At 46.9% G+C, this 21,154-nt stretch overlaps 1 protein-coding gene across 5 annotated transcripts; it reads right to left on the reverse strand.

Moving 5' to 3' along the window:
* Positions 1 to 4,421: 4,421 nt before the first annotated feature.
* TEX48 (testis expressed 48) lies at positions 4,422 to 20,890 on the reverse strand. 5 transcript variants are annotated; one of them, XM_049637321.1, is made up of 5 exons: positions 20,548 to 20,890; positions 14,120 to 14,227; positions 13,768 to 13,890; positions 11,677 to 11,805; positions 10,022 to 10,336 (listed from the first exon to the last, which is right to left on the reverse strand). In XM_049637321.1, the coding sequence occupies exons 2-5, from the start codon at positions 14,121 to 14,123 to the stop codon at positions 10,233 to 10,235; spliced, it is 360 nt and encodes a 119-aa protein (XP_049493278.1). In that variant the 5' UTR covers positions 14,124 to 14,227; positions 20,548 to 20,890; the 3' UTR covers positions 10,022 to 10,232. The 5 variants fall into 5 exon arrangements, 1 of the variants encoding a protein (XP_049493278.1); XR_007459266.1 differs by lacking the exons at positions 10,022 to 10,336; positions 11,677 to 11,805; positions 13,768 to 13,890; positions 14,120 to 14,227 and adding exons at positions 4,422 to 4,509; positions 5,898 to 6,030; positions 6,574 to 6,721; XR_007459268.1 differs by lacking the exons at positions 10,022 to 10,336; positions 11,677 to 11,805; positions 13,768 to 13,890; positions 14,120 to 14,227; positions 20,548 to 20,890 and adding exons at positions 4,422 to 4,509; positions 5,898 to 6,030; positions 6,574 to 6,721; positions 8,848 to 9,039.
* Between the last annotated feature and the right edge of the window lie 264 nt (positions 20,891 to 21,154).

The raw sequence follows: 21,154 nt of genomic DNA on the forward strand, positions 1-21,154 counted from the left end.
GCTTTTCGGTCAGGTGGTCTTCTGGTATTCTTGGTATTTTTGGATTGAATATTAGACTTTTTTTGACAAATGAACAGCTGAAGAGATGTACAAGACTCTGGATATTCCTTTATTTTAATAAAATTTTTTAATGTTTATTTTTGAGAGAGAGAGAGAGAGACAGAGCATGAGCAGGGGAGGGGCAGAGAGAGAGGGAGACACAGAATCCAAAGCAGGCTCCAGGCTCCGAGGTGTCAACACAGAGCCCGACGTGGGGCTTGAACTCAGGAACCATGAGATCATGACTTGAGCTGAAGTCGGATGCTTAACCGACTGAGCCACCCAGGTGCCCCCACTCTGGATATTACTTTAGACAGGATTTACTTTTGCTTCTGAGAAAAGTAGGGGTGGGATAGATTTGACTCTGTGTTTCAGTCCTAGTGAGGCCTGGTCCATTTCTGGTTAGCCCTGACTTCCTCTTCAGGGATTTTAACTGAAAACCTGTTCAAAAAACAAAAAACAAACTTTTTGAAACCAGGACTCCTCCTGTGGGGTGAATCCCTCCTTCAGGGTGAGCCCTCAACTTCTGATTTTTGTTGCCCCAAGCTGTGAGTCTGCTAAAAGCCCCCGCTCAGTTTTTCAGCCTCTTCGACCCTGCTTAGGAATTGGCAGGTGCCTTGAGAAGGTCAGAAGACCTCAATGTCCCTTTCAACTCTCTGCACTCTCTGATGCATTCAAACAGATTTAAGAAAAAAAAAAAAAAAAACCCAACAAACTACAGCTTTTTAAACTGCTCTCAGCAGGAGGATCATTCTGATACAATCTAGTCTGCCATAGTTAGAGGGAAATTCCAGCTGTGGCCTCTGTTATTATTCTTATTGTTATTCGAAAATCCTTCAAAGAAAGATCTTACCCTGAGGCCAAAAACCCTTTGGCAAACTCATAAGATGTAAGCCTCTTCCCATCCCTCTGTGAAGTGGCTTCTAACTGAACTGAAGCAGGAAGTGACATTTAAGGAGCATCTTTTACGTGCAAAGCACCTGTTATATCTGCTGCAGGAAATGGTTCCAGCACATTAGGAATGTGGGGTTCTCTGGGGAAGGAGAGTGGGACCTTGGCATGGGAGGTAGTGAGGAATGCATAGGATAAGAAGGATCTGGGTCAGAGGATGGGTCCAGGGCATGGAGCAGCGTGACAACCGGCAGCAGAAGAGGACCAAGGATAAAGAAGCCACGGGGAAGTGTCCTTTCCCTTCACCTGACTGATGCTCCTGGGGGGGTTCCCCCTGAGTCAAAGAGGCGCCACAACTTAGTGAACTGATCATGCACACACGATTAGCAAGCCCTCTTGCTTCCTTCCAGCCGTTGTTCCTTTACCCTTTTCTGCTACATATTTCCAACCTCCTTCTGGATATGGCCACCCGAACATCCCATGGGCTCCTCCAACAGCCCAAGGGGAAATGATCTGTGTGTTGTCAGCTTGGCCTCAGGACCACCTCCCTTCTCAGCTCTGGGTGTGGCAGAAGAAATCAAGAACCTCCTTTCCCAGAATCTTCTCTGTATGGTTGTGAGTTAGGAACCGGCCAGCTTTGCCTGAGAAATCTATAAGTCGGGGCTCTGGTCTCTATCCCAGTGTTGCCATCCTAGTTCATGCCTGTATTACTGGCTGTCCTGACCTCCTCGGCGGCCTCTTCTTACATGTTTGTGTCACTCAGGATCCAATCAGAAGGCAAAAGCCACATGGTAATTTGAATATGGGAAGTTTAACATAAAGAATTATTAAGTATAACAAGGAATTTGAATCATGGATTGGAAGTAAGAAGTAAAGAGACTATAAAGAATACAGGAAGAGCATGGGGCGCCTAGGTGGCTCAGTCGGTTCAGTGTCCGACTTCGGCTCAGGTCATGATCTTGGAATTTGTGAGTTTGAGCCCCGTGCCGGGCTCTGTGCTGACAGCTCGAAGCTCAGAGCCTGGAGCCTGCTTTGGATTCTGTGTCTCCTTCGCTCTCTGCCCCTCCCCTACTTGTGCTCTGTCTCTATCAAAAATAAAGTCTAAAAAGAATTAAAAAAAAAAAAAAAGAATACAGGAAGAGCACCACATGTAAGGAGCAGTCATTACCCCTAGGGCTGAGATAGAGCCTCTCAAGGAAGATCTCTCTATGCCCCATCCCCAGCTGAAATCTGGATTTTGTAGGGAAGGACATGGCCATGGCTCACTGGATGCAGAGAAATCTCTTGAGATGCTGTGTTGATGGGATGTTCTAGAAATCTGCACTTTAAGGTGTCAGGGAAAGCTATCTCAGAGATGGAGGCACTTCCCAGTTTCATGGTGGGCACTGGGAGAAGCTGTTGGCTGCTAAGTACTGCTTACTACCATGCAGGATCCAGGTGCTGGAAAGTTGTCTACACTGCAGGAACCTGATTTGGAGAAGTTTCTGCGCGGCAGGAACTGGTGCTTGAGAAGCCGTGTGCACTGCCAGAGCCAGATAATTAGAGGAACTTCTTGGGCTGTGGGATCCTGCTACCATGAGCGCTCCAGAACCAGGAAGGAAAGCCCTTCTTCCTCCAATGTCTCCAGCACCCCCTACTGACAAAGTGTAACATTACACCAGCTTCCAAGGGGAAAAGATTTAAAGGGTCCATTTTTGAAGAGTAGTCCATGAATAGTCAATTTGGAGCAATAAATGAGTGTCACTCTCCTATCGTTGTGAAGGGCAGTATAACTGGCTGGTTAAGAGTGTCACCTCTGGAATCAGGCTTCCTGGGTTCAAGTTCTAGCTCTGCCACTGGTATTAGTATAACCTTCAGAGACGTATAAGCTCTCCGTGTCTCAGGTTCCTACTTTGTAAGACCAGAGTAGTAACTGTACTAACCTTATTGGGTTATTATGCTAAGTGAGTTGATATTTATAAAGCACTTAGAAGAGTAAGCGATATACTGGAATTTACACACTCCTTCAAACTGCACATCCTCTCAATTGTAGCCAGAATGGGCTTCTCATCATAGGTATGAGTGTTAGTCGACAGTACTATGGCATAAGACATCATTTTTCTTTCTTCCTCTCCTTTCTGAGGTCAGGGATGACACAGGGAGTGCTAGGAGGAGAAGTTGTCTTCTTAACAACTCACCATGTTCACCTTGCAAACACTGGAAATCGGGCTATGTTGTTTTGGTTGCCTGAAACTCACCTGGGCCCTCCCCATCACCTTCAGGATAGGGTCCAACCTACTCTCCTAGAATATAACACTTTTAACGACCCTCTGCACCCCTCACCTCCCATCACGCTCTGAGTCAGTTTTTTTTGTTAGTCATTCCAAACATTGGCATTTGCCATCCTCACACCCCTCCCACGTTGTGCCTCTGTTTTCCAACTTTACTTATTTTGTTCCCCCTTCTGGAATACCATCTCCCCTCCTGTTTGCTCGGCCAATTCCCTTTCAACACTCAGAAAACTCCAGCAAACATCTCTTCCAGGAAGCCTTCCCCAGAGCCCCAAGTTGGTTGCAAAACGCTTCCCATTCTCTTGCTCCCCCAAGTTGTCCTATTGTGTTGGAGTGATACGCTTCTGTGCCTGGTTCCCTGGCTAAAGTTGAAGCCGCCTGGGATCTCCTGCATATTATCATGTTTGCATGCTCTGCATTTTATTTTATTAAACTTTTTTTTTTAAGTTTATTTCAAGAGAGTCGGAGAGGGGCAGAGAGAGGGAGAGAAAGAGAATCCCAAGCAGGCTCCACGCTGTCAGCACAGAGCCTGATGTAGGGCTCGAACCCGTGAATTGTGAGATCATGACCTGAGCTGAAATCAAGAGTCGGACACTTAACCGACTGAGCCACCCAGGCCCCCTACCTGCTCTTCTTTTTAGCAAACAGCTCTGTATACCAATGTGCCAGCTGCACATTGCACCCCCCTAGGGCTGCTGTTCGCAGAGTTTTGCACAACCTGCCCCACTGGTCACTATGGCCCTGAGCACCAAATGGAGCCACCCAATAGATGAGCAGAATTGTGCCCTCAAGCTCTAGACATTTATGGCAGCATCCATTTATAGCCACCTGTTACACTAACCAGCCTCTCCGAAGCACTTCCTCATTAGGTTGGTTAGGAGTGACCGAGAAGGCTTTAGAAGGATTAAACCACATTTCTCTATAAGCGATGCCAGGTTGTAATTGCTCCACATGCAAGGGAATCTCAGAAGCAGGGCTGGGGGAAGGGAAAAGAAGAGGGACCCAGTCCTGTGATGCAACCAAGGACTTTTAATTGGAGGCAGCTCCTCCCGCCGTGGCCAGAGCACCTCTTGCTGGTGGCACAGGGGTGGCTCAGATGGTTTCTTCTCCAGGGGAGTTTCTGAATCCATCTTCATACCTCCTGCTCACCACCCTATTCGGGAGACGCTCGGGCAGCCGCACAGCATGGGGGCTGCTGACTAGAATGCTCAGGGTCTCCCAATAGTGCAAGTTTTTGGCGCCCCAATATTGGAGGAGTGGTGTGGGTGTCTCTTTTTCAAACCATTTGTGCGAGGATCCGTGTTCAGATCTGAAAGAGTGAAGGAAAATGTTTGTCCTTGGTAAAGGGTTTGAATTACACATGAATAAACAGTCTTGGTCACATCCCACGTGGGGACTGCTCGTGTTATTAAATGGCTTGAAAACAATTCTGGCTTGAGCTAAAAATAACCCCACACTGGGTCAAGCGATCGAGATTTTATAGTTTACTTGTTACGTCAGCAAAGCCTTGCTGGTCCTGACCAGAACACATACACAGTTACCGCCTCTGGAGTGCCTTCTCCGCGTGGCGCCATGTTCTAGGCACTCACGTGTGCCTCCCCAATAACCTGAGAAGTAGGTAATGTACCAACATTATCCCTGTTTTATAAAGAAACAGAGAGAGGTTCGACGACATGCTCAAGCTTAGTAAGTGGTTGAGGCAGAATTTAACGGGTATGTAGGACACAAGCCAGGGATCTTAACTACTATCTGGTATCTAATAAATAATATAGTCATTAGGCTAAATTGTTACAGGCTTGGGTAACTAGTCCCACACCCCCGAAAGTCTTGAAAGAAATCTGAGGTGTGCCGGCAGAGGGTGGCTGGGGAGACTGAAATCCAGAGAGGTAACTCCAATATTCTCGCCAACTACACACACCCATGCCTGGGACCTACTGAAGAGCTGTGGCTGGTGCTTCTGGGATATTCTTGGACTATTAGGTGAGTCAACAGTGGAAGAAGGCCCCTCATTGGCCTGGCAGCAGCAACAGAAGATCTTTGACGCCATGTTTTGGTGGGTCATGGGAAGAGGAAAGGGCATTGGGGCATCTGGCCCTGTAGCCTCAATCCCAGAAGCCCATTGTTATTTCAGCGGTGGGTCATACTGAGCCAGCCTCTCCCAAGGTATCATGCCCCTTCCCCTCCCAAACCTCTCGTAGCTCCCTGTGGCTGGCATGTCCAGGCCCACCTATGTGGGCCTACCTCTGACTAGGTCTTCTTCCATTCAAAGTTCTCTTACCCATGGAAAGACATTGGAGCCTCTACTCTGCCAGTCTTTACCTGCAGGGGTACCTCGTTGAATCAGCAGATCGGCTGATAACACAGCTCCACCTTTCTGTGTGGCTTTGGGCTCATCTGTTCCGGACCTAGGCTCCCATCTGACAGGTAGCGGTTGGGCTGTACCGTGTCTCCAAGGATCAGACTTCCAGGCCTGATGACTCAAGGTTGTGCATCCTTATCTTTCTTATTCCCAAACTTCTTTGTCTTTTCCAGGTCTCTTCCCAGCTCCTGTTCTCATTTCCCTTTCCCTGTGGCCAAAGCCCTACCCTGGGAATTTCCATTATGGCAGCAGTATTCCCTCAGTGCACACTGGGTTCACTCCAGGGCATCGTCCTTGGGCACTGGCTTCCCCCTCTCCCGGCCACCACCGTGTCTCACCTGGATCACTGCGATGGCCTCCTAATGGGTCTCCCTGCTTCTTCCACCCTCGTCTTCATTAGTGTCAGCATAGCAGAATCCTCTTAGGATGTAAGTCACATCACGTCACACCTCTGCTTGGAGTCCTGGTGCCCTATCACGCAGAAGAGAAGCCAAAGTCTTTCTCTGGGCATCCCCTGAAAAAAATCTGTAATCTCAGCACTACCTTTGCCCATCCCTCCCCTGTTGTCTCCTCCCGCCCTCCCCTTCACTCTGTTCCAAGCGGACAGAACATGGCTGCCCTTGCCTGCGCTTTCTGCCTGGGATGCTCTTCCCTGGAGATTCAGGGAACTCCTCCCTCCCCTCCTTTAAGGCTTTGTGTGAAGGTCAGCTTTTCTTGTGAGGCATTCCCCCCCCCATTTAGGCCTCTCCCTCTATTTAATTCTCCCTATTTATTCCCTCTACCACTCAATTCCCAGTTTACAGGACTGTCCCTCCCCCAGTTCTCCCTCTTCCCCGTCCCACCTCCTTCTTCTCCATAGCCCTTGTCTCAGAGCACACCCCGGAGTTTATTTGCAATTTTCCTGCTGTGGAACACACGGAGGCAGGGGGTCAGCCTCTTAGGTTCACTGCTGGGTCCCCAGTGCCGGATGCCAAGCGTGCAGTTAATAAACAGTTGTGGGATGGCTGGACGAACCTGTACTTTGGTTGAACTTTGGTCCTCGTATGAGCAGATGCTGTCAGCGCCCCAGGGGTGAGATGAGCCACTATTCCAGGGACATGAAGGCTGGTGAGACACTGTTGGTGTCTCACTGCTGATGAGACACCGTCAAGCTGACTGATGGCTTTAAGAACAATGGATAGGTTTGCTTTTGACTGTCTGCTGGTGGGGCCATCTCCCTTCCCCACCCTTTTCAACCCAAACCTATTTCCTTTCCTTTCGTGTCCTATATTCACTTTGGGTCTGGAGTCATAGATGGCAAACCCCTTCTCCTCCTGGCCCCTGCCTCCCTTTCTCTACCCATTCAGCCATCCATCAAGGCATTGTGATTCTACCTTGTAAACATCTCCTCCACCTGCCACCCTCCACCCTCCAGCCCCTGCCCTTGGCCACCCCCCTGGCCACAGCTTCCCTGCTGGCCCCTGGCTCACTTGCAGGCCCATCTACCTGCAATCCCATCACCATGCTGTGCCTCAAACCCTCAGCGGCTCCCTGTTGTACTGCTGAAAACTGCTTGGTAGTCTGGCCCTGCCAGCTTTGCCAGCCTCATTCCCTCCCGGCCTCGCCTGTTGCCCTCTGGCCGTAGGAGCTGCCAGCAGCGCCCCAAACTTGCTCTCATTGCATTACCACCATGCGTTTGTGCCAACGGTCTCCCCCACCCCCATGTTCTCACTCCCTCACCCTTCACACTGGAGACTCAGCTCAGGGACTGCTCCTTCTGGGAAGCCATCCCTTACACCTGGGAGGAATTAGGGGCCTCTCTAGTGGTCCCACACTGGGTCATGGCCAGTGCCTGGCATTGCATAGCATCTGCCTAACCCTATCACAGGTGCTCGATAAATATTTGTTGAGCAATATTTCACAGCCTGCCTATGATTTGCCTATGAGAGTCCACTCCATAGTCTGGGTCATTGCAATCTGTGATTTAAAAAATTTGTTCAGCATGTTTTTATTGAGGACCACTGGTGCCAGGCACTAAGTGAGGGATCTGGCAGTGAACATGAATGAGAGAGTCCTGGTCTCAAGGAGACAGGGATGGGTCCAATTCACCTTCGGACCCCAGCAGTGAGCACAGGGATTTGCACAGAGTAGCTTCTCTCTCAATGTTACCTGAGTAAATACACAAGCCCTCTCTCTGACTGTTGGGCAACAATGGACACAATATCATCCCTATGCTCCCTTCCACTAACAGGTGTTTTACTCCCTGCTCATAGAAATGGATAGAAACATCCCGATTCTGTACTTCCCTCCTTCTCCCCGGTGACTTCAATTTTGGAAATTAACAGGGTAAGAGAGACAGCCACGGTGTCAGGGGCACACTGACCTTCATCGAGCTTCTTGGGCAGGTCCTTGGACATCTCTGAGCTCATTTAGCTTTTCAGATGGTGGAGCTGAGCCCCAGAAAGGTGACTCCCAGGTCTTATGGCCAAGAGGAGCAGCCGGGATTGTAACGCAGTTTTGTCTGGTACCCGAGCCTCTGCCGTCCAGGGCCTCACCCTACAGGCACTTCCAGGGGCAGAGAGATGTTCAGAAACACCTTCTGCTCCTCAGAGAATTGATGGCAGGTGGTTTTGAAATGGAACGACCCCCATGAAGCTTGGCAGAGCAGCGCAGAAATTAAGAGCATACATTGTTAGTACTTAGATAACTTGGGATGTAATTCTTGTTGCACCATGATGGGTTATTTAGAGCAACGTCAAGTCTGTGAACCTCAGTTTTTCTCTCTGTAAAATGGGGATGGCAAAACCTACCCCAGAATGTTGTGTGAGGGTTGGGTGGCATAAAGATGTGAGGTGCTTATCCCGGTGTCTGGCACATGGTAAGTGCCTAAAAACGTGATTAAGGGTGATGTAGGAGAGACGTTGGCTGGGGCGAGGTAGATGTGGTGTTTCTTGCACTACCAGTACTCACCTCTAGATGGAGGCAGGAGCCAAAGAAAAAGCCTCTTGGGTTATGCCCAGTGGGCTGTGAGCCTCAGGTCTCCAGTGACCCACAGCACTTGGACCAGAACAAGAAAGACCCAGCGAGGTCAAACAGGAAGGCTTCTGGAGCTGGAGGAGCCCTTAGGGGTCAGTCGGCACAGGTGGGGAGACTGGGGCCCAGAGACAGAAACAGTGGAGTCGAGGCAAATTAGGGGTAATGTCTGCTTCTTATAGCAAAGGTGTCCAGGAGTGATGGAGACATTGTCCCTTTAAGTACAGAAAAAATACTCCGTCCTGCTCTGAGGTCTGACCTTTGAGGCTCACTCACCTGTAACTGGCAGAGAAGAGAGGAGGCTGTGATGTCACAGAGCCAGGGAACCAGGGAATGTTGGGGGTTTGCCTGGACCACGATGTCAGGGGGGAGGGGGGAGGTCTGCCGACCCTTTCTCCAGTGGTCTGTCCTTCCCTCTGTGATGATTCCATACTCTCCACCACACCCATCAGATCGGCTGGGATGGTTCTGCCTCATGTGTCTCTTATCCTTCTTGGAATAGTAGGTTAGCTGGGCATGTTCTTCTCGGGGTTGGAGGGGGAGGTTTCCTAGACACTTAAACTAGTGAGTGAAAATTTGATGAGCAATGAGCTGTTCAGAGTCTCTCCCCAAATGACTTACTCATTCCAAAGGGGAAAATAGTAATTTGCAGTGGAGAAGCCTGGCAGCAAATATCAGCTTAACCAAGTGATCTGAGTTACTGTCACCAATGGCAGGACCTACCTACATCACGTGTCCCCTCATATGATGCACTGGGGAGGATACAGTGTTGCTTCTCTGATCTTCCTGCCAAAAAAAAAAAAAAAAAAGCAAAACTGGAATCATAAGATAAACACAAATTGAGGGACACCTTATAAGACAGTTGTGCCTGTATGCTTCAGAAACGGGAAGCTCATGAAGATAAAGACAGAACCGTTCCAGATTAAAAATACACTCAAGGGACGTGACAATGACATGTGACTCGCGATGTCGGATTCGATCCTGCACTTGGCAAGAAAGCAGCTGGAAGACATTTTCGGGACAATTGATGATACTAGTGTATCAATATTGAGTTTCTTGTTTTTAGTAACTGTCCTGAAGTTACCTAAGAGAACATCCTTGTTCTTACGAAACACAACACGGAAGTGTTCAGGAATAACGGGATTCCTGTCAGATGGCTCAGAAAACACAGGGAGAGAGAGAGAAAAGAAATGACAGAGCAAATGGTGGAGGTGCACACAATTGTTGAGTCTGGGTAAAAGGTAACTAGGAGTTCTTTGTTCTGCAACTTTCAGTAAGTGCAAGATGGTTTCAAAATGAAAAAAAAAAAAAAAGCTACCCATAAGGTTTAAGTTTTTGGTTTAGGTTAGGGAGACAGGATAATACATGTAAAACCAGTGAGGCATTTGGAAGATGCTCCCCGTAAGGAGGAGGGGAAAAGAGGAGAGACACAGTCCTGCGATATCACCAAGGGCTTTAATTGGAAACAGCTTCCTCCACAGTGGCTTTTTCAGGAGCTGGAGTGACTCCTGCTGGTGGCACAGGGGTGGCTCAGACGTCTTCTCCTCCCGGGGGAGTTTCTGAATCTGTCTTCATGGCCCCTGCTCACTGCCTCTTCCTTCCCGAGACACCCCAGCGGCCCGCAGCCTGGGAGGCCCGCGTGAGAGCGCGGTCTAGAATGCTCAGGGCCTCCCGGTGTGACACGGCTGGAATGGCCAGCGGTCCTGGGAGTAGCGGTTTAGGTTTCTCTTGCAGAAACCTCTTTGGGAGACGTGTGTATTCAGTTCTGCAAGCAGAAAGGAACCGGTTACGATGCCAGGTGGAACCTTCGCACTGGGCTTGGATGCACCGCCCCAGTCACCTCCATCCCTGATCATGGTCGGGTCCTGGAATACCGTGTGAGCCACGTGGACCCCCAGGCCGGACCCGCAAGTCCTTGGTGGCAGGGCCATGCCAGTAGGTTCTGCGTTTGTAATTCATTGGTGTGTTCAGTGATGGTCGGGGGCCTTGCACAGAGCAGAGGCCTGGAAGGTAAGAGAATCGGACCCAATCTGCTTCTAACACTAACCTTACTTCCTGGGTGGACTTTGGGAAAGTCCCTTTCCCCTGTGGGCCTCAGTTTTCTCTATACAATGAAAGGTAGCTTATTTTTAAAAAAATTTTTTAATGTTTATTTTTGAGAGAGAGAGGAAGTGAGCACATGAGCAGGGGAGGGGCAGAGAGAGAGGGACAGAGGATCCAAAGCAGACTCCAAGCTGTCAGCACAGAGCCCGACACGGGGCTTGAACTCATTAACTGTGAGATCATGACCTGAGCCGAAGTCAGATGCTCAACCAACTAGGCCACCTAGGTGCCCCAGGAGAGGTGGGTTTTTAAACTGTGTTCCATGGAGCCCCGTGGGGGTTGGGAGGTGAGAGGGAGTGGGTGGTGGAGCTAGTGGGGCTCCCGGGCCTCACCCTCGATTCAAGTGCAGCGGGAGCCCTTCTGTCTTTTACAACAATGGGACTTTGTGTGAGACTTTGTTAGCACGGACGGTGTAGCTGTTTTTGCGAATCCTGAAATGCGGGGGCTGGGCTGGTCCTTAGCTCTTAGCAGCAGCCTCAGAGGGTGTTTGTGAGCTAAGTGACATCACCCGGGCAGTGTGGGTGCCCAGCAATGTGGCGACGTCTCTTCTTCCTGGACTGGACTTCTATCCTTCTTCCATGACCCTGAGGCATTTCACCCCCAACTATACTCAGCCCACAAGCATTTTCTGGCCTTGTTTACTTGCCATGCACCTTGTGGGGTTTGGGGGAACACAGCTGTCCTCCTGGGACTTACCGTCTAGTGGCCAAAGCAGACACAAAAGCAACAGCCACACAAAATAGACGTGTAACATAAGATCCCAAGGGCTTAGAAGAGAAGCAGGGATGTGTGCTCTTTCCTCCCAGACCTATTGTTCCTCACGTAATTCCTAGCAGACTCCTGGAATTGCTCCAGTGTGTTCTAGAATGACCGAAGCTTCCTGGAGGGCGTGGTCCTCTCTCTCCTATCACCACACTTAGTTTAGCTCAAAGATCAGTGGGGCTTGGTCATCAGGACAATGGGGGTTCCTGGTCAGTGTTAGGACCCCAGTGTGGAACTCACCTTCATACTCATTGTTGCTGGTGGTGGAGGCTCTCTTTTCTGGGTGGATCAGAGGTTGTCCCAAAGGCGAGTGGGAGGCTTCATTAGCACGCTTCAAATTCTTGCTGTCCAGCCCCTCCTTCTGCAAACCTGGCGGTGATAATTCCACACAGTCAGGTGGGGAGGCTCAGGGGAGGTGATGGGAGTGAAGGTACGTTGCCAACCTTGAGTCAGTGCACGCGAGCCAGTGGTGGTTGTCATGGGGGCGGGGACCACCTGGATCTCCCTCCTCCAGTCTTCCGAGTGCTCCCCCTAAGCACATGCTGGGTTCAAACTATGTATTCTTTTTAAAACACAAAGTTTACCTCCCCCCACCCTGTTTACAAATGCTAATGCATATCCATTATAGAAAAGCTAGGAAAGATTGAAGAATATGAAGTAGAAATAGAAATGACCCAAACTCCTGGCCCCTCAGATGCAATCACAGTTCTGGTCTTTGCTCACACATACTTTTACACAGTCCATCATATCTTACATGTCATGTATGCATTTTCCTTTTTTCATACATGTTATGTCATAAACATTCTTCTCAGGCCACTAAATTTTAAGAAATGATGGTTGTATAATATTCTATTTTGCAGAGAATTCAAGAGTTATTTAATCAATATTCTATTGTTGGGTGTTTAAATTGTTTTTCACTACTATAAATACTATTATGGTGAACATTGTTGTATATAAAGCTTTGTTTTTATATAATTCTAAATTCTTTTTTTTAATGTTTATTTATTTTGAGAGAGAGCACACGCTTGAGAGTGGGGGGAGGAGCAGAGAGAGAGAGGGAGAGAGAGAATCCCAAGCAGGCTTGATGCACATCGCAGAGCCTGATATGGGTTTCGATCTCAAGAACCATGAGATCATGACCTGAGCTGAAATCGAGTTGGACACTTAACCGACTGAGCCACCCAGGCGCCCCATAATTCTAAATTCTTTAAGGTATAGCATAGGAGTCTGTCAACAGACTGAACTGTGTTCTGTAATAAATATCTCTGTCCTTTGCTAGCTGCACAAGTACAGCAAACTGCTCCCCTCCCATGCCTCTGTTCTCAGAGCTACAAAATGACACATCCATTTTGGATAATCATGTCCCCTTCTTAGAGTTACGGTAGGGATCAGATAATATCGCTTTTCTCCAGTGTCAGCTCTGATATAGTAGGGGACTTATCTGATCACAGTGGGCTCCCTAGTGCCTAGACAGTGCTTTGTAAGTAAGAAGGTCTCAGTCATTACCATTATTATTATTAAAAACATTTTTTTGGGGGGCGCCTGGGTGGCTCAGCCGGTTGGGTATCTGACTTCAGCTCAGGTCATGATCTCGCGGTCTGTGAGTTCGAGCCCTGCGTCGGGCTCTGTGCTGACAGCTCAAAGCCTGGAGCCTGCTTCGGATTCTGTGTCTCCCTCTCTCTCTGACCCTCTCCCATTCATGCTCTGTCTCTCTCTGTCTCAAAAATAAATAAACATTAAAAAAAAATTAAAAAAAATTTTTTTTAATGTTTATTTATTTTTGAGAGAGAGAGAGGGAGAACGAATGGGGGAGGGGCAGAGAGAGAGGGAAACACAGAATCAGAAGCAGGCTTCAGGTTCTGAACTGTCAGCACAGTGCCTGACACAGGGCTCGAACCCACGACCCACAAGATCATGACCTGAGCCGAAGCTGGACGCCCAACCGACTCAGCCACCCAGGCACCCCACCATTATTATTATCTTGGAAAAATGGATTGACATTTTTAAGGTCCTCAGTTTTTATTGTGAAATTATTTCCTGGAGGAGTATTTTAAAGACCCTCACCATGGATTTTCTGGAAGAATATGCCATGAGAATTTTTCTCATGCTGTTAAACTGCTCCATTTCCTGATGGGACTGTGACAGACACCTGACCGGCCTCCCTGCCTATTGTTTATTGGTTTGAGTTAGGAAACCACCCAGTCCCCACTTAATTTTGGGTTGGAATTATCACTCAAAGGCTGAAGGAAATCTGAGGGTATCACAGCAGAAAGGGGATGAAAAAACTGAGGTCTAGAGAGGCTGGGCGGTGTGTCTTTGTCTGGTACCTACTGCAAGTGGATGGATGCTGATCCTGAGGTTCACTGGGGGCCTTGGGGTCATCCATGGCCTGGGGGTCCTCACAGTCTCTGCAGCACAAACAGAAGATCTTCGAAGCCAAGTTTTGGTGGGCTGCTGTAAGAGGTGAAGGAATGGGGGCCATGGTTTCTGGGATCTGAACTCCAGATGCCCACTGGAAATTCACTGTGATGGGGGTCATACTGGGTCAACCTCTCTCAAGATATACTAGCCTTCCTCCCTCCCAAATCTTGCATAGCTCCCCATGGCCAGCAGAGCCAGGCCCTTCTGCCTAGGCTGTCCTCTTTTAAAATTATTTTTCCCATTCTATGCAAAATTTCCTTACCCATGGAGAAGAGTTGAAGCCTTTACTCTGCCAGCTTCGCCTGTAGGGGCGCCTTGTTGAGTCAGCTAACCTTGAATTTGAACCCAGTTGCCTGGGCAGGGCTGTTTCCTAAATAAACATAAGACTGTGGATGAAAAATGCTAGTCCTTTATCTGTGCTCATACTCTAGATAGGATCCCCCTACCGTAACATCCAGGCTCACGCACACGAGCATCCAGTTTTTAGGTTGATCCATGTTCAACCCCAGTTCTGGGTGCATTCTCCTGGGTAGATTCCTTAACTTTCTTGAACCTCAATTTTTTCATGGAGAAAATGGGAGTGCAGTGCCTACTTGCAGAAAAAGTAAAGGACTAAGTATATGAAAAGTCACAATAAGTGTGCAGTCAATGATCATTCCATTTCCCTTCCCTTTATGTGGCTCACTGGCTCCAAAATACTCCAGTTGGCCCAGGTCCCAGGGGAACATGGCAATGAAGCACAGTCTTGCAGGTTTAGGTCCTGGTCCTGCCACCAACTTGCTCACTGGCTGTGGCTAAGTCCACATGTGTCTCTGCATTTCAGAAGCCCCATCAATAATAACAGGAAGTTAGGCTAGATGATATCTTCAAGGATCTTTCTAGTTCTGATGGTCCAGAATTATAAAACCTTGCTTTAGTCACCAATTCCTTTGTCTCTGAATACTTCCAGTTCTCAGTTGCCTTTCTGTGGCAAGACCCCTTTTTAGGAAATTCTTTTTTCAACATTGCTACCAGATTTCTTTCTTTCTTTCTTTCATTAAAAATTTTTTTTTCAACATTTATTTATTTTTGAGAAACAGAGACAGAGCATGAGCAGGGGAAGGACAGAGAGAGAGGGAGACCCAGAATTTAAGCAGGCTCCAGGCTCTGAGCTGTCAGCACAGAGCCCAACGGGGGGCTTGAATCCACAAACTGCGAGATCAAGACCTGAGCTGAAGTCAGACGCCCAACCAAATGAGCTGCCCAGGCGCCCCCAAGGAAATTCTTATCATGGTATCAGCTGATGTCCCTCACAAGCCAATTCTCTATGTGAGCTGCCACACTCATGAGTGTTTGCTTCTCACTCTCTCTACTGCTGTCCACTGGCCCAAGCCACCATTATGTCTTGCCTAAAGCAGAACAACAGCCTCCTAAGTGATGTCTTTGTTTCTTTTACCCTGGACCCCTTCAATTAATACAAAATCTTTAACTTCTGGCATGTACTGTATTTGATACAGCACAATTTATATATTGTGGCTAGATACATCCAGCAGCCTAGACACATACAAATATCTCCATTTTATGGGATCCTTGGACCAAAGTAGTACTCCTTGGGGCCATTTAGCCCCCATCTCTAATAGCCTTTTGGATTTTCTGCCCAGTGAGTTTTTCCACATGATTTGAGCTCTGATATATTTCCTTGAGCTCTCTTTAATTAATTTATTGTATCTTCTTAGGATTTATGAACAGATAGAAATTTACAAATCAAAACCACACTAAGATACCACCTCCCACTGGTCAGAGTGGCTAAAATGAACTAATCAGGAAACTACAGATGTTGGCAAGGATGTGGAGAAAGGGGAACCCTCTTGCACTGTTGGTAGGAATGCAAACTGGTGCAACCGCTCTGGAAAAGTGTGGCGTTTTCTCAAAAAATTGGAAATAGAGGAGCGCCTGGGTGGCGCAGTCGGTTAAGCGTCCGACTTCAGCCAGGTCACGATCTCGCGGTCTGTGAGTTTGAGCCCCGCGTCAGGCTCTGGGCTGATGGCTCGGAGCCTGGAGCCTGTTTCCGATTCTGTGTCTCCCTCTCTCTCTGCCCCTCCCCCGTTCATGCTCTGTCTCTCTCTGTCCCAAAAATAAATAAAAAACGTTGAAAAAAAAATTAAAAAAAAAATTGGAAATAGAATTACTCTATGACACAGCAATAGCACTACTAGGAATTTATCCAAAGGATACAGGAATGCTGATTCAAAGGGGCACATTGACCCCAATGTTTATGGCAGTGTTATCAACAATAACCAAAATATGGGAAGATCCCAAATGTCCATCTACTGATGAATGGATTAATACGATGTGGTATATGTACACAACTGAGTATTACTCAGAGATGAAAAAGAATGAAATCTTGCCATTTGCAACAACATGGATGGAACTGGAGGGTATTAAGGTAAGTGAAATAAATCGATCAGAGAAAGACAGGTATCATGTTTTCACTTATATGTGGAATTTGAGAAACTTAACGGAAGACCATGGGGAAGGGAAGGAAAAATAAGATACAAACAGAGAGGGAGGCAAACCATAAGACACTCTTAAATACAGAGAACAAAATGAGGGTTGATGGGGATGGGGAGCTGGGGGGTGGGGAAAATGGGTGATAGGCATTGAGGAGGGCCCTTGTTGGGATGAGCACTGAGTGTTGTATGTAACTGATGAATCATGGGAATCAACTCCTGAAGCCAAGATTACACTGTATGTTAGCTAACTTGACAATAAATTTTTTAAAAAGAGAGATTTATTTAAGGCAATTAGGTATTTTGTTTAGGAGATGCGCCATTTAGCAAGTATGCTCGCCATTAATTAATATACGCATTCTTCTTGCTGTTTGCTTTCGTTTCAATTTCCTTCATATAAATTCTTGCCTCGTGGGGTTTTGCTTTGTTCCAGATTGCCTCATGTATGTTGAATGTAGAGGGAGGTGTTTCCTAAGGAAGGAGTGAAAGCAGAGGTGTGGCAAGCGCTCACCACAACCCTCGGCCCCAAGGACTAACGGTTGGAGGTCTGTTAGATGGTGATCAATTTGTGTGAGGGTGATTGCTAAGCCTCTGCCTCGGGTCCCTCCAAACCTTCACGAGCACGTGTTCTGTCTTGTTAACCTAATGAAAGTAGCTAATGTCACTTTACTCAGCCTATATTCAGGAGTCAGTGACTTCCAGGTTGGTGATCAGATGGCCTCTTTTAGGCTCTGTGAGGCCACAGAATTCAAGACACCATGTATAACTGTGGTCAACTGTAATGTGATCTCTGCTGTTTGTCATGGTCTTATCTACCTTAAAGTTGCTGCCTTTTCCTGAAAACAAAACAAAACAAAACAAAACAAAACCAAAACAAAACAACAACTCCTGCTTCACACATATACCCTCAATACGTGTACTTTCATGTGTGTTAACGTTTATGTTAATAGATGGGAAAGTTTAACCAGATGACTTGGAATTATGGGCACTAAGGGAAACCTTTAATGTCAAAAGTACGAGATTTAAGAGGGACTCTAGAGAAGAGAGAAGACAAAAACACCACATAATCAGTAGAGAGCGTCTTTGATTGGTATGTTCTGGCCTCAGAAAGAAAGAAAGAAGGGGAAAAAAAAAAGACATACTCCTACTCAAACCTTCTGAAACCTGCTTTCTTTACATCTCTTTCTCTCTCTCCACCCAGCTTTATCGTTACCACCTACTTACACTCTTTCTATTCCTTCCCGTGACTGCTTAAATAAATTCCCTTCATTTCTGTAGAAAAGAACAATCAACACTGCACAATATCCCCTGAAAACTCCTGTACCAGGAAGGTGGGTCCAGAGAGGTTGAAGCTGAGGGTGAATATATAGGATCACCCCAAATTTCAGAATGACAGAAAGCTGCTGTATAACTCAGGATTCTGCTGGTTATCCTACTACTTATTGACTCCTGTGTCTGTACCAGTCAGCTCACTTAATGGTTGACCTTCGGCGATGGGGAAAAATGTTTAAGAGCAGCAGGATGGAAAAGACCAGAAGATTTAAATAACCCACCTACACAGAATTCAAAAAAGTGGACTTGAGAAGAAAAATAGAAAAGGTACCACATAAAACTATTTCAAAAATCTTTTTCCCAAGGGTAGATCGGGCAAAGATCCAAAATTGCAAACAAAATCAAGATGAATTACCAGGAGACTTTAATGGACTTCAGGACACTTTCAAAGAACATTCTAGGGCGACCAACAGCTTAAGTAGAGGAGGCTTTTCTTCTCTCTTTGCAAAAGGCTCAGACTTGAAATAGAGGACTTAGATAAAATAAATTAGGAGGTGAAATGCCAACTTAGATCTCCTGATCATTTTCAAAGAGTCCTAAAAAATCAACCAGAAATGGCCTTTTGGAGAAAACAACTGACTTCTAAAATAAAAACAAGGTCAAAACTCCTCTGTCCATAACGAACGTGGAGCCTGTTGATAAGGACCCTTGTATTTACGGTAAGAAGGAACCCATTGGAGGAATTCATGTTCCATAATGGTAGGAGGACAGCTCTCCAAGTCTGTCCAGTGATGCCACTCTGAGGAGACCTTAACACTCAATACATTCTTATCCTTCCTCTAAATTCTCAAGGGGAATTTTTGATAACTACAGACAGACAACAATACCACTGGTTGACATGATTTGTTTCTTACATGGAAATCAGATTCTTCCGTTCCAACTAGAACTGAGACTATTCTGAGTGATGAAGAGTTGACCATTCCAAGTGTACAACTCCCAACGCCCGCAGCAGACTGTGTTGTCTTACACAACACTGGAAACAAGAAAATCTTGGATGAGGCTATCAATACCAATAGATGGGCCTATTCCGAGGACAGTGAGGTCTCTGTACGGGCTGGACAACTCAAGGTGCTCATTTTCTCTCATCTTGGCTGACATAGTAACTTAAATAATACAGCCCACGTGATGGAACACCAACCAACCAATCAAAATTCCTTAGACACAGAGAATGATTTGGAATTTCTTTTCTTGGTCACGCCTAGGAAATTGTGGATGATGATTCTGGAATGATCGTCAGATCCTTCTTTTAATTGATCTAACGATTTAATCTAAAACTTAAAATCTTTTAATGATCGTTGTTTGCCTCACAGTCATTTACCGGCTGCTGTCCAGAGAGTCAAATGATTTTATGCGGCCACTGGCCCAACGTAGAGCTCCACGGATGATTCAAAGACAAAACCAAAAGGCATCAGGCTGGCTAATGCTCAAACTGAACATCAGATCTCTGTAGGTGGAAAGGTCGAACTGCGTCTTCAAGGAAAGTGGACAACAGTGGTGAAGATCTGCACAATTCCTGAGGGTCTCTCCTGCAGCTTTGGTTGAGGGAGGACCAAAAAGGGGGAGACTAAGAATAAAAAAGAAGGTCCCAGTCTCCTAAGTAAAGACTGATTGCTCTGTAACCATGGTAACAGGTAAGCCCCAGAACCTGTTTTAAAGTCATTTAATCTTTTAACAAAACCTTGCCTCGGTGACCATTCTCCCCAAAGTAAGAGACACATAATAGTAGGTACACTTTCGCAGTTCACGGTCTACCATTCCCAAGCACTCCTGCCTCTGAAATGCCACCTTCCGTGAACGCAACACCCTCCCGCACTTGTTATATATTAGCGCTTAGCTTTGTTCCGAGACTTTGTGATAAAAGCTCAATTCTCCCTTGTTTAACCCAAAATAAATTCAGTTTTTGTTTCACACATTGAGTGGGGGGCTCTTTCTCTGCAGCAGCTTACATACATACAAATAGCCTGGAGCCTTACATACATGCAAATAGCTTACATACATACAAATACATACATACAAAATTCCATATTAGGTGTTCACCAGGGGCTGAAATGTAGGTTTGTCTAAATCTAGTGTCAATACTTTCCATATGTTTACTCTGGCCAGAAATTTCATGAGAAAAAGAGGGGAGTAGAAAAACACTTTCTCCTTTCAGTCTTAGTAGCAAAGAGTGTTGAACTTTTGAGCCCTCTTCAGAAATGGAAAGGCTCTTAAGGGAGGTATTGCAGCAGCGACAGGCACATTCTTTGGGGGATAATAATTAAAGATCCCCTACTTAGTAAGCTATGAAATTTAGAAGAATTTAACTCCCTTGAACCTCAGGTTTCGTATCTGTAAAATGGGGATGACGATAATAGCATCTACCCTAAAATGTGGTTGCGGGGATTAAATAATGATGGAAAGTGCTTAGCACAGCTGCCTGGCATATTGCCAAAGCTCCACAAACATAAATGCTGATGCGAAGAAATGAGTTGAATTGACGCTGGCTGGGGCGGGCCAGGAGTGCGCGGTTTCTTGCACTACCAGTGCCTGCCTCTAGATGGAGGCAGGAGCCAAAGAAAAGGGCTGTTGGGTTATGCCCAGTGGGCTGTGAGCCTCAGGTCTCCAGTGACACACAGCACTTGGATCAGAACAAGAAAGACCCAGCGAGGTCAAACAGGAAGGCTTCTGGAGCTGGAGGAGCCCTTAGGGGTCAGTCGGCACAGGTGGGGAGACTGGGGCCCAGAGACAGAAACAGTGGAGTCGAGGCAAATTAGGGGTAATGTCTGCTTCTTATAGCAAAGGTGTCCAGGAGTGATGGAGACATTGCCCCTTTAAGTACAGAAAAAATACTCCGTCCTGCTCTGAGGTCTGACCTTTGAGGCTCACTCACCTGTAACTGGCAGAGAAGAGAGGAGGCTGTGATGTCACAGAGCCAGGGAACCAGGGAATGTTGGGGGTTTGCCTGGACCACGATGTCAGGGAGGAGGGGGGAGGTCTGCCGACCCTTTCTCCAGTGGTTTATCCTTCCCTCTGTCCACGACGCCATGCTCTCTGCCATGACATCGATTGGGGGCACTGGAACAGAAGTCCTGATGTCTTCTGTGGAAGCGTCTTGAGGAAGGCTGGGCCAGAAAGGGGCAGAACATCGCTGAATGTAAAATGCCCGCGTCCACATTCTGTCTCTGCCCACCAGCTGGGTGCTAACCTTGGGCAAATGGACTTCACCTCTCGCTTTTCTCCTCTGAAAAATGGAAATGTTGCTAATTACATGTCCTAGATCTACTTTTAGGATGAAGTGAGATCAGATAGATAGAAAACATTTAACATGGTGCTTACAAGGTAGAGTAAGCATTCAAGAAATAGTCGTTGATAATGTGCAAAAATAAAGTGACATCTTCCCAATCTATCTTCCAGATAAAAGGGGGATTGCTTTATATTTGTGTTCTCACAAAATCTCTCACCTTAAGGGACACTCAATTCCTTTATTTAGAACAACC

The sequence above is a fragment of the Panthera uncia genome, chromosome D4, assembly GCF_023721935.1.
Source record: "Panthera uncia isolate 11264 chromosome D4, Puncia_PCG_1.0, whole genome shotgun sequence".
Taxonomy (NCBI): Eukaryota; Metazoa; Chordata; class Mammalia; order Carnivora; family Felidae; genus Panthera; species Panthera uncia.